We start from the raw sequence: 12,024 nt of genomic DNA, 5'->3' as shown, positions 1-12,024 counted from the left end.
GCATCCCTCCATCTTGGCACCTGGATCTCGGGTCAGGGAGGGCTGACCCTTCCCTCCTGGGAAGTCTCTGGTCCCCCATCCCCTCCCTGCATTTCTGTCATGGAGCTGGATGTCTGGGCTGGATCTGGGTCTGTCTTCTCCGCGGCGGGCTGCTTTGGGAAGACTGGTTGCTCTCGGGCCTTGGTGCCGGACCACAAGCTCGAGCACAGGGCTGCCCTACTCACTATTTCATTGCCACGAAGCTAGAAATGAAAAAAAATGAACCGCTCGTTGGATTCCCTGGCTTTGCAGGCTGAACCCTTGGCCTGTTCCCCCTCAGGCAACAAAGAAAAGAAAGAGAGGAAAAAACCTCCCTGGCTTTGCTGGCGACCGAAAGGAAAAATGTGTCGTTTTAAAATCCTGAGGACTTTGCCTCTGGTTCAGAATGATCCCACTACTCTGCCACCATGCCAAGGCAGATTCCCCACCCTGGCACTTCGCGTGCAGAAGGTGGGGGCCGCAAAGACTCTAAAAATTAACACTGACCTCTCTGGACTTGTATTAAACCCCCAAGGTTACAGCTTCTCTCTGACCTTGGATGGGTAGATGCTGCCACCACCCAAGTGAAAAAAAAACCCAAAAACCTTTTGAGAGCCCAGGAAGGCGCACTTGGGAATTCCTTGGGTACCCTCAAGGCCTTTCACCCCCGCTCCGGGGAAGAGCTGAGAAAGGAAAGGCGGGGGGGGGGGGGGGGAAGAAAAGAAATCAGCTTTTGCCACCAGCGAACTAAAAAACGTGCACAAACCCCTTAAGAGGCAGACTCCAAACTCACCCCCTGAACCTTCCCCTCAAACTCACCCCAGCCCCCCAAACTCACCCCCTGAACCTTCCCTTCAAACTCACCCCAGCTTCCCAAACACACCCCCTGAACCTTCCCCTCAAACTCACCCCAGCTTCCCAAACACACCCCTGAACCTTCCCCTCAAACTCACCCCAGCCCCCCAAATTCACCCCCTGAACCTTCCCCTCAAACTCACCCCCAGCCCCGCAAACTCACCCCCGAACCTCCCCCTCAAACTCACCCCTGAATCTACCCCTCAAACTCACCCCAGTGCCCCAAACCTTCAGATGAACCTCTCACCCAAACCATGCTGCCCTGCTCTACCCACTAGACCCCACTCCCCTTCCAGAGCTGGGCAGAGAACCCAGGGATCCTGGCTCCTGGCCCCCACTGGTCTTACCACGAGACCCCCCCCCCGCTTTCTTTTGCGTCCTCCCCTTTCCCTCTCTGTTTTCCACCCCCGCTTTTCCTTCTTTCCCCTTCTCCTTTTCCCCTTCCCCATCTTCCTACCCCAATAGACCCCCTCCCCCGCCCCAGTCCCCCCTCCCATCTTGCTAACTGCACTCCCTCTGTGTCTCATGTAGCTTCTAACCCCCCACCGCCCGCCCCCTCCCCCCCCAGTCCCTCTAGCCCCTGGCTGGCTGGATAAGGAGTCAAGGCTGGAACTAGGGCTGCCTGGGGGGCTGCCCCCCATTGAAGTGGTATCCCGCCTACACGGGGTTTGCAAGTTGGCTCTCTGCACCACCCCCCCGGGCAGACTGTTCCCGCACCCCAGCGGGGAAACTGCGCTGGCTTGTCCAGCCGTGGAGCAGCCCCAGGCGAGACGCCCCCGGGTTTCAGTGCCGGGCCATGGGCCTGGGGTACGAGCCCCATCGGGGACCTTTGGCCCTGGCTGGAGGGGGGGGGCGGTAAAAGGGGCACCAGCCCTGATAGGGGGCACCGGCCATGATCCGGCCCCAGGGGAGTGGGGCATGGGGCCTCTCCCCTCTAGGGGGCGCCAGCTCTGAGGCGGGATCAGGTCAGACGCCTGGATCTTGAGGCCCCAGAAGTTCATTATTAATTAAAAACGCCATTAGCACAATCCCTTTGGATCAAGATGTTGCGGGGGGGAGGGAGAGCCAGGCCCCACCCACCATTGGGCCGGATGGGAGCCCCGGCCCCATACCCCATTCCCCGCCCCCCTGAGCCAAGCAGTCCTTGCCCTGGGGCCAGATGGGAGCCGGCGCCCCCTAGAGGGAACAGGCCCCAAGCCCCATTCCCTGGTTATCAGAGCTCACACACACACACCCTGCCTTGCTGTCAGCCCGGCCTGGACACACACCACAGGTAATTACTGGTTCGTTAGCAGCCAGACAAGCTGAGCAGATGGGCCAGGAGAGCTGGTCCCTGTGGAGAGGCAGGGGAGAGTGCAGGGAGGTTACCGGGCACGCATCGGGGCCAAGGAGGGAGAGAACCCAGGAGTCCTGGCTCCCAGCCCCCCAGCTCTAACCACTGGCCCCCACTCCCCTCCCAGAGCTGGGGATAGAGGTGGACCCATCGGGCTGCCCCAGCCTTGGGCCCCCAGCGCAGCTGTATTTTGTGTGTGTGTGTGTGTCCCTGCTGCCCCCTGCTGGAGGGGCTGGGCCCTGCTCCGTATGTGGGTGTGGGCACACTGTAAGGGGTAGGACTTTGTGTGTGCTGTCATGTTGCAGTTGTGTATTGCTGTCTGTGTTGCGTTGTGGCGCATTGTGGTGGTGTTTACACAGGGACCCCTTGCCCGGCACTGGGGCGTGGCCCCTCTGGGGTTGGGCTGGAGGGCTGGTTCTCCAGGGATCCTGGCAGTGCGTGGGGCTGGGAACAAGCTGCCTCAAAGTGTGGAAAAGCAGAGCCGCGGCAGGTCAGGGACAGGGGGGCGCAGGGGCAGATTGTGCGGGGCCCATGGACAGTGTGGGGCAGACATTCGGCCCGGGCGGCCCTGGGGCGGCAGCTGGATGAGCGGGCAGAGAGAGGATTTAACGCCCACACCCCCAAGCCAGCCAGGCCCTGCCCTGAGGCTGGATGGGAGCCAGCGCCCCCTAGAGGGGAAAGGCCCCACGCCCCATTCCCCGCCCCCCTGAGCCAGCCAGCCCCCCCCCCTCGCCCCCGCATGGGGGACTGGAGCCCCATCAAGGGGACAGGCCCTGGCTTTCTCCCATCCTGGCTGCTGTTTCTGGTTTGCATTTCTTCTTTGCCAGGAGCCCCGCGCGGCCTCAGCCTGCCAGAACGTCTGGGTTCAGGCGAGGGATGGAGCAGGCCCTGGGGACATTGAAAACAGAGTCCCCCCCCCAGCACCCCCTAACCACAGCACCTGGGGGCAGCACAGGGCTGGGCTAGTAGGGGGCTGCGGGTCGGGAGTGAGGGGCACCAGCAGGGCTGTGGGGGGCGGGACGAGACCTCCTGCCTCAGCCAAACCCACCCACGGGCTGGGAACCTTACAGTCCCGGCAACCCTGTGTCTGCCTGCCCCAGCCCCCTCTCCCTCCTCCTCTGCCATCTCCTTCCCGCTCCTCTGTCCTCCATGTCCTCCCCCGACCCCCCCACTGAGCTGTCTGGGCTGCTCTGAAATCCACCCACCCCCCCGCTACACACAGCCCAGCAGGGAGCCCCGACAGCTCAGCCTGGCTCCTCCCTGGGGAACCCCCGGCCCTGCCCTGGGAAGCCCAGGCCCGGCCTGGCAGGGGGCTGTGGGTCGGGAGTGAGGGGCACCGGCAGAGCTGGGGGGAGCCCAGGGCAGGGCTGGCAGGGGGCTGCGGGTCGGGAGTGAGGGGCACCGGCAGAGCTGGGGGGAGCCCAGGGCTGGCAGGGGGCTGTGGGTCGGGAGTGAGGGGCACCGGCAGAGCTGGGGGGAGCCCAGGCCTGGCAGGGGGCTGTGGGTCGGGAGTGAGGGGCACCGGCAGAGCTGGGGGGAGCCCAGGGCAGGGCTGGCAGGGGGCTGCGGGTCGGGAGTGAGGGGCACCGGCAGAGCTGGGGGGAGCCCAGGGCTAGGCTAGAAGGGGGCTGCGGGTCGGGAGTGAGGGGCACATTGAGGGAGATGCCCAGGGGGACCCTAACGGGGCATGTTATGTGTGCTGGGGTGCGGGGTATCTCTGGCACTGCCCCAGCCTGGGGGATGTCCAGAGACCTGTTAACCCCCCCGCGCTGCTGGCTTCACCCCTGGGGCCCCTTCGCCCTCAGTGCACTGAGCTGCCCAGGGCTCGGCCCCACGTGCAGTGGGTGTGAACTCACAGCGACCCCTGGTGGGTGCTCTCTGCAATGCAGTGTCTCTTGTGATGGCGATTCTATCCCGACCCACAGCTCCCTAGGCTCCCCACCCCACCCTTTGCCGGTGTCCCTCACTCCCGACCCGCAGCCCCCTCCAAGCCCAGCCCTGGGCTCCCCCCAGCTCTGCCGGTGCCCCTCACTCCCGACCCGCAGCCCCCTCCGAGCCCAGCCCTGGGCTCCCCCCAGCTCCGCTGGTGCCCCTCACTCCCAGCCCGCAGCCACTGCCAGCCCAGCCTTAGCTCCCCTCATCTCAATCTGCCAGGGCCCTTCGATCCCGACTAGGCCAGTTTTCCTCTGTTCTATCGTCCTCGCTGGGATCATAAATCCCCAATGAGTGCGGCCTGAAGGCCTCCAGCTGGGGCCGCTTAGCTGTGAAATTTGCTGTGCTCATTGGAGCGGGAGGGTCGTGGCCGCTGCAGCCAGCGCCATCACTCATGGCACTTAGCACTGAGCTGGGGGCCGCTGGGCCAGCTCTGGGTGGGGAGACTGGTTGGGGGGGCACTGGAGGGGGGTCCACAGGCGGTGGTCACTGCCCTGGCAGCCAGTGCTGGCCCCAATGCCCCAGAGCAGAGCGATGGGGCGCCATGCTGAAGGGAGTGGGGCAGGGGACTCAGGAGGGGGCGCTGGGCTGCAGAGAGCAGGGTGGGGGCTCAGTGGGGGGCGCTGGGCTGCAGAAAGTGGGGCGGGGGCTCAGCAGGGGGTGCTGGGCTGCGGGGTGCAGGACAGGGGGCTCAGCAGGGGCTGCTGGGCTGTGGGGCGGGGGTTCAGCAAGGGGCACTGTGCTGCAGGGAGCAGGGCAGGGGGCTCAGCAGGGGGTGCTGGGCTGAAGGGTGGGGGCTCAGTGGGGGGCACTGGACTGTGGGGCGGGGGGCTCAGCAAGGGGCCCTGTGCTGTGGGGAGCAGATCAGGAGGCTCAGCAGGGGGCGCTGGGTTGCAGGGAACAGGGTGGGGGCTCAGTGGGGGGTGCTGGGCTGCAGGGGGTGCGGCGGGTGCTTAGCATGGGGCGCTGGGCTGCAGGGGGTGGGGCAGGGGGCTCAGTGGGGGGCGCTGGGCTGCAGGAGGCTCAGTGGGGGTGCTGATCTGCAGTGTGTGGGACGGGGGCTCAGCATGGGATGTTCTCCCTGGCAGTCAGGGCTGGGCCCAATGCCCCAGGGTGGTGCTGGGAGGTGCTGGGCTGCAGGACGGGGGGTTCAGCGAGGGGCCTGGGCGATACTTTGGAACGTCTCCCCCGTTTACCAACTTTTGTGGCTACATCATGTTCCCGGTGACATCACTGCTTCTGATGATGTCATCACTTCCCCGTGACATCATTGCACCAGGTTGTGAGGCAGTCTCTTGTGATGTCGCTGGTGCCATGATGACCCCATGTTGGTTTCCATGGCCGCGGGGAATGATGACGTCATTATTGACTCCCAGGCAGCTGTGCCATGACCTGGAGCAATGATGTCACAAGCGGATGTGGTGATGTCATATTAGGAATGTCCCCAGTGATGGCGCCCGTGTTGCCAAGGTGATGGCCTTTTACCCCATGTGACAGTTCAGTGAGGTGTAAGGGTGTGAGGGAGATTTAGGTCGCCATGGTGATTATGGGATATGTGTGTGTGAGGGGGGGTCACCCAGATGCCCTTATTCAATATGGCGCCCGTGGGGCCAGGATGGGGCGGGGGACTTCATGTGCCCTCAGTTAAGATGGCGTCCGGGCGGTGCTGGGGATTTTCCCTTTCTGAAAATGGCGCTGGCCGCGGCTCGGACGAGATTTACCCTCAGTCAATATGGCGCCGCTGTTGCCCTTTGCCAACATGGCGGCCCCCGCTGCGCCCTTCCTAAGATGGCGGCCGGCTCCTCCTGTCCCTTTGTCAAAATGGCGGCGCTGGGATCACTCAGGCCCGTTTCCAAGAGGGCGGTGCCCAGCGTCGTTCCAAGATGGTGGCCGTTGCCCTTTTCCAATATGGCCGCGGCTTCGCGGCTTCTCCTCCCCCAAGATGGCGTCTCGCAGCCTGAGGGCGGAAGTGCGTGAGGCCGCCGCGCAGGGTGCGCTGCCCTGTCCCAAGATGGCGGAGGCGGCGTGGCGCTGGGCCGGGGACGGGGCGAGCAGCAGCAGCAGCAGCGGGGACGAAGAGGAGGGGGAGGGGCAGGGGGCTCCCCCGCGGCGGGTCTATTTGCCGGGCCGGGGCCCCCCGCCGGGACCGGGCGAGGAGCTGGTGATGGACGAGGAGGCCTATGTGCTGTACCACCGGGCGGGCACGGGTCAGCGCCGGCGGGGGGCACAGAGACGTGGGGCTGCAGTGTGGGGCGGGCAGGGGGTGCGGTGGGCACAGAGACGTGGGGCTGCAGTGTGGGGCGGGCAGGGGGTGCGGTGGGCACAGAGACCTTGGGCTGCAGTGTGGGGCGGGCAGGTGGTGGGGTGGGCACAGAGACGTGGGGCTGCGGTGTGGGGCGGGCAGGGGGTGGGGTGGGCACAGAGACGTGGGGCTGCAGTGTGGGGCGGGCAGGGGGTGGGTGGGCACAGAGACGTGGGGCTGCAGTGTGGGGCGGGCAGGGGGTGGGTGGGCACAGAGACGTGGGGCTGCAGTGTGGGGCGGGCAGGGGGTGGGGTGGGCACAGAGACGTGGGGCTGCAGTGTGGGGCGGGCAGGGGGTGGAGTGGGCACAGAGACGTGGGGCTGCAGTGTGGGGTAGGCACAGAGACGTGGGGCTGCAGCGTGGGGCGGGCAGGGGGTGGGGTGGGCGCAGAGACGTGGGGCTGCAGTGTGGGGCGGGCAGGGGGTGGGGTGGGGTGGGCACAGAGACGTGGGGCTGCAGTGTGGGGCGGGCAGGGGGTGGGGTGGGCACAGAGACGTGGGGCTGCGGTGTGGGGCGGCCAGGGGGTGGGGTGGGCGCAGAGACGTGGGGCTGCAGCGTGGGGCGGGCAGGGGGTGGGGTGGGGTGGGCACAGAGACGTGGGGCTGCGGTGTGGGGCGGGCAGGGGGTGGGGTGGGCACAGAGACGTGGGGCTGCACTGTGGGGCAGACAGGAGGGCATGGGTTGAGGACAGGCCATGGGCCAGGAGGGTATGGGGCAGTCAGGGGGGCACTGGATGGGCGCAGGGGGTGACAGGCCAGGGGTGCGGGGCACATGCCCAGCAGTGGGGCTCACCCCTTTTCTCCCCACAGGCGCCCCCTGTCTGAGTTTCGACGTGGTGCCCGACCCGCTGGGCCAGGAGCTTGGCCGCTTCCCGCTCAGCCTGCAGCTCTGTGCCGGCACCCAGGCCGAGAGCGCCCAGGCCAACAGGTCAGCCCCGGGGGGCGGCTGTGGGGCAGAGACACAGCCCCCCACCCTGCTTCTCCCCAGAGAGGGAGAGACCCCCGTGTGCTCTCCAAGACCCCTGCCCAGGGAGCCCCGTTTCTCAGCGCTGCCCCAGGTCGGGCACTGCGGGGCACCCCCAGGAGCGCTCGCTGCTCGCCCGGGCGCGCCCCGTCTGCCCGGGCACTGCGGGGGGGTGAGCGGCTGCCCGGGGTGAGGGCAGGAGACCCCGAGCGGAAGTAGCTCCGTCCCCAGGGGCACGGCCAGGCCTGGCCCCAGCCCGCCCCGCAGGGCGCCCCAGACGCAAGTTGCAACAAACCCCCCCCCGACTTCAGCCCCGCCCCAGGCTGGGAGCCGGCCTGACCCGCCCGCGAGTGGGGAGCGCGCGCCTCTTCCCCTGCCCGGGCGCCGGCACCCCCCTGAGCACAGAGCCCTGGGCGGTCACCCGCGGCCACCCCTGGTGTCCCCCAGAAACCCCCTGCCTGACCCACAGAGGGGGGGCTGGCTCGCTGTGGCCCTTGATCTCCATGCTGAGCCGGTGACAGGGTTCAGGCCAGCGCCCCTAGAGGGGAGAGGCCCTGGGCCCCATTCCGCGGGGCGCAGGGGCTGGTGGGGCCCCTGGCTGGGGGCAGGGCTCAGGGGGTCCCTCTCTCCGCCAGGCTGCTGGTGATGAAGATGCACAATCTGCACCGCACGGGGGCGGGTGCCGAGAGCAGCAACAGCGACGAGGAGGACGACGACGAGGAGGAGAAGAAGCCGCAGCTGGAGCTGGCCATGATCCCCCACTACGGGGGCATCAACCGCGTTCGGGTACGGCCCCCCCCAGCGCCAAGCCCCCCCCAGCACAGCACCACCTGTCGAGCCCCCCCCAGCACCGTACCCCCCCGAGCAGAGTCCCCACCAGCGCAGTGCCCACCCCAGCGCAGCGCCCCCCGACGAGCTCCCCCCCGCCCCCAGTGCGGCATCCCCTGCTCCCAGCAGCACAGGGGGCATTGGGGCCCGCGCCCCCAAGCGAGCCTCCCCCTCCTGCCTAGCGTCCCCTCAGCACAGCACCCTTCCCCCGCCCCAACAGCACAGTGCCCCCTTCCCCCATGCTGGGGTTAACCCTTTCCTTCCTGGCAGGTCACCCAGCTAGGCGGGACACAGGTGGCTGCCGTCTGGTCGGAGAAGGGGCAGGTGGAGATTTACGACCTACAGCGCCCCCTGGTGGCCATCTCAGACTCTCAGGCCATGGCCACCTTCCTGCGGGAGGAGCAGGCCAAAATCAAACCCCTCTTCTCGTTTGCCGGACACATGACTGAGGGCTTTGCCATGGACTGGTCCCCCATGGTGCCCGGTGAGCCGAGGGTCGCCGGGTGGCAGGGAGCTGCGGGTCGGGAGTGAGGGGCACCGGCAGAGCTGGGGGTGACGGGGCTATGGGTTGGGAGTGAGGGGCGCTAGCTGTGGGAGCTCCCTGTGACCCCAGCTCTGCCCCCACCTGCAGGACGTCTTGTGACTGGTGACTCAAACAAGAACATTCACCTGTGGAGCCCCAAGGCGGACGGGACGTGGCACGTGGACCAGCGCCCCTTCACCGCCCACACCGCCTCCGTGGAGGACCTGCAGTGGTCGCCGACAGAAGCCACAGTGAGTGGCAGTCCTGCCAGGAGAAACAGGGCACTGGGGTAGATGGGCCCGTGGGGCTGATCCTGGGGGCGGGGCGGGGCACTGGGGTAGATGGGCCCGTGGGGCTGATCCTGGGGGCGGGCCGGGGGGGACACCGGGGTAGATGGGCCCCTGGCAGGTGGCCACGCTGCCCTGACCCCTCTCGCCCAGGTGTTTGCCTCGTGCTCGGCGGACGGGTCCATCCGGGTGTGGGACGTGCGGGCGGCGCCGGGCCGGGCCTGCATGCTGACGGCCAGCCAGGCCCATGCCAGCGACGTCAACGTCATCAGCTGGAACCGCCACGAGCCCTTCCTCCTCAGCGGGGGGGACGACGGGGCCCTGCGCGTCTGGGACCTGCGCCTCTTCCAGGTCGGTGCCCCCCGGGCTCCCCCAGGTCTCTCGGGGGCTCCCCTCAGCTCTGCCGGTGCCCCTCACTCCCGACCCGCAGCCCGCTGCTAGCCCAGCCCTGGGCTCCCCCCCAGGCTCTGCCGGTGCCCCTCACTCCCGACCCGCAGCCCACTGCTAGCCCAGCCCTGGGCTCCCCCCCAGGCTCTGCCGGTGCCCCTCACTCCCGACCCGCAGCCCGCTGTTAGTCCAGCCCTGGGCTCCCCACCAGGCTCTGCCGGTGCCCCTCACTCCCGACCCGCAGCCCGCTGCTAGCCCAGCCCTGGGCTCCCCCCCAGGCTCTGCCGGTGCCCCTCACTCCCGACCCGCAGCCCGCTGCTAGCCCAGCCCTGGGCTCCCCCGCAGGCTCTGCCGGTGCCCCTCACTCCCGACCCGCAGCCCGCTGCTAGCTCAGCCCTGGGCTCCCCCCCAGGCTCTGCCGGTGCCCCTCACTCCCGACCCGCAGCCCGCTGCTAGCCCAGCCCTGGGCTCCCCACCAGGCTCTGCCGGTGCCCCTCACTCCCGACCCGCAGCCCCCTCCGAGCCCAGCCCTGGGCTCCCCCCGCAGGCTCTGCCGGTGCCCCTCACTCCCGACCCGCAGCCCCCTGCTAGCCCAGCCCTGGGCTCCCCCCCAGGCTCTGCCGGTGCCCCTCACTCCCGACCCGCAGCCCGCCGCTAGCCCAGCCCTGGGCTCCCCCCCCCCAGGCTCTGCCGGTGCCCCTCACTCCCGACCCGCAGCCCCCTGCTAGCCCAGCCCTGGGCTCCCCCCCCCCAGGCTCTGCCGGTGCCCCTCACTCCCGACCCGCAGCCCGCTGCTAGCCCAGCCCTGGGCTCCCCCCCAGGCTCTGCCGGTGCCCCTCACTCCCGACCCGCAGCCCCCTGGTAGCCCAGCCCTGGGCTCCCCCCCAGGCTCTGCCGGTGCCCCTCACTCCCGACCCGCAGCCCGCTGATAGCCCAGCCCTGGGCTCCCCCCCCAGGCTCTGCCGGTGCCCCTCACTCCTGACCTGCAGCCCACTGCTAGCCCAGCCCTGGGCTCCCCCCCAGGCTCTGCCAGTGCCCCTCACTCCCAACCCGCAGCCCGCTGCTAGCCCAGCCCTGGGCTCCCCCCCAGGCTCTGCCAGTGCCCCTCACTCCCAACCCGCAGCCCGCTGCTAGCCCAGCCCTGGGCTCCCCCCCCAGGCTCTGCCGGTGCCCCTCACTCCCGACCCGCAGCCCCCCTCACTGCTGCCCTCTCCCCCCACAGACGGGCACGAGCGTGGCGACCTTCAAGCAGCACACAGCGCCCATCACCTCGGTGGAGTGGCACCCCGCGGACGGGGGGGTGTTCGCAGCCGCCGGTGCGGACAACCAGGTGACCCAGTGGGACCTGGCAGTGGAGCGGGACCAGGAGGGGGAGGGGGAGAGCGAGGATGACCCGGCCCTGGCCTCCATCCCCCCCCAGCTGCTCTTCGTGCACCAGGGAGAGACCGACATCAAGGAGCTGCACTGGCACCCCCAGTGCCCGGGGGTCCTGATCACCACCGCCCTGTCCGGCTTCACCGTCTTCCGCACCATCAGCGTCTGACGGGGCACAGCCCGGCTTTGGGGTGCAGGTGGGGGGCGAGAGCCTGGAGCCTCCCCCTTGCAGATGGACCATTCCAAGTGTGGCTGCTCCCATTGCACAGAATGGGGAGAAAGTTTGGGGGGTGGAGGAGTTGGTCTGTTCCATATATCGGCTGCTACCATTGCACTGGCAACAAGGGGAGATTCCCCAGACAAGGAGCCTCAACACAAGCTTTCCCCCTCCTTGCTCCATGCAGTTGGACTGTTCCAGTTAGTGGCTGCTACCATTGCATGAAATGGGGGGGACGACGACAGTGTTATCCACCTCCTTGCAGATAGAGTATGCCAACTGCTACCATTGGTCAGAATTTGGGGGTTGGTGGTGGCTGGACCTGGACCTTTCCATTCTGCATGGGGGGGAACACCCCTCTAGAAAATGCACTGTTCTGCAGCTTGTTTTTGGGAGCTACCATCTAATGTGGATATGGGAAGGGCTGATTTCAAACTAATTTCCCCCTCAATTGTACATGGCTTGGTCTGAATTTGGTTGCTACTACTTGGGATGGGGGGGTCATCATCTCCATTTTATTGTGATTACTCCAGAGGCTACCAATTTTGCATAGGTGGAGGGGGAAGAGTTGGTTCACTCCAACTATATTTTTGGGTGCTGCCACCATACAGTGATGGGGGGGGAGCTCGCTTCTAGGGGGTGCACAAATCCCTGGGGTAGAGGGATAGGAGACAGACCCCAAAATACAGAGGGGGGCAGGAGGGTGTCACAGTCAGGTCCCTCCCACTTTAACCCCAGATTGGGGGAGGGATCCACTGTCTCTTCTCCCCCCCCCATGGGCCCTGCCTGGGGGGGCAGGTTAGTACATAATATCTATTTTCTGGCAAGTTCAGTTTTAATTAAAGAAAAAAAGTTTATAACCTACTGGGGGTCTGGTCAATCGGGGGGGGGGGGGGGGGACCCAGCTCTGCCTGAGGCCTCCCCCGATCCACAGCCCCTCCTTATTGCTGCCCTGCCCCCCCCCAGCCCTGCCGGTGCCCCTCACTCCCGACCCCCAGCCCCCTG

The 12,024-nt window shown here is 67.3% G+C and overlaps 2 protein-coding genes across 2 annotated transcripts in view; one reads left to right on the top strand and one right to left on the bottom strand.

Annotated features, from left to right (window-relative positions):
• Positions 1-12,024, bottom strand: part of LOC144279334 (alpha-1B-glycoprotein-like) — a 937,253-nt gene that overhangs the window by 295,420 nt on the left and 629,809 nt on the right. The gene's annotated exons all lie outside the window — the stretch shown is intronic.
• On the top strand, positions 6,081-11,879 carry GRWD1 (glutamate rich WD repeat containing 1). Its single transcript, XM_077840734.1, has 7 exons — positions 6,081-6,345; positions 7,250-7,367; positions 8,039-8,189; positions 8,502-8,715; positions 8,863-9,005; positions 9,195-9,392; positions 10,651-11,879. Exons 1-7 carry the CDS (start codon positions 6,081-6,083, stop codon positions 10,969-10,971), a joined length of 1,410 nt encoding a protein of 469 aa, XP_077696860.1. The 3' UTR covers positions 10,972-11,879.

This window comes from Eretmochelys imbricata, chromosome 23 (assembly GCF_965152235.1).
Source record: "Eretmochelys imbricata isolate rEreImb1 chromosome 23, rEreImb1.hap1, whole genome shotgun sequence".
Taxonomy (NCBI): domain Eukaryota; kingdom Metazoa; phylum Chordata; order Testudines; family Cheloniidae; genus Eretmochelys; species Eretmochelys imbricata.
The sequence above is the reverse complement of the archived record's forward strand: the minus strand, read 5'-3'. Positions and strand labels throughout refer to the sequence as shown.

Bases quoted from the DNA above. Each gene is read 5' to 3' on its own strand.
- GRWD1 (XM_077840734.1), top strand. From the start codon at position 6,081: ATGGCGTCTCGCAGCCTGAGGGCGGAAGTGCGTGAGGCCGCCGCGCAG. The intron at 7,368-8,038 runs GTCAGCCCCGGG...TCTCTCCGCCAG, and splicing joins GAGAGCGCCCAGGCCAACAG to GCTGCTGGTGATGAAGATGC. The intron at 8,190-8,501 runs GTACGGCCCCCC...CCTTCCTGGCAG, and splicing joins GGGGCATCAACCGCGTTCGG to GTCACCCAGCTAGGCGGGAC.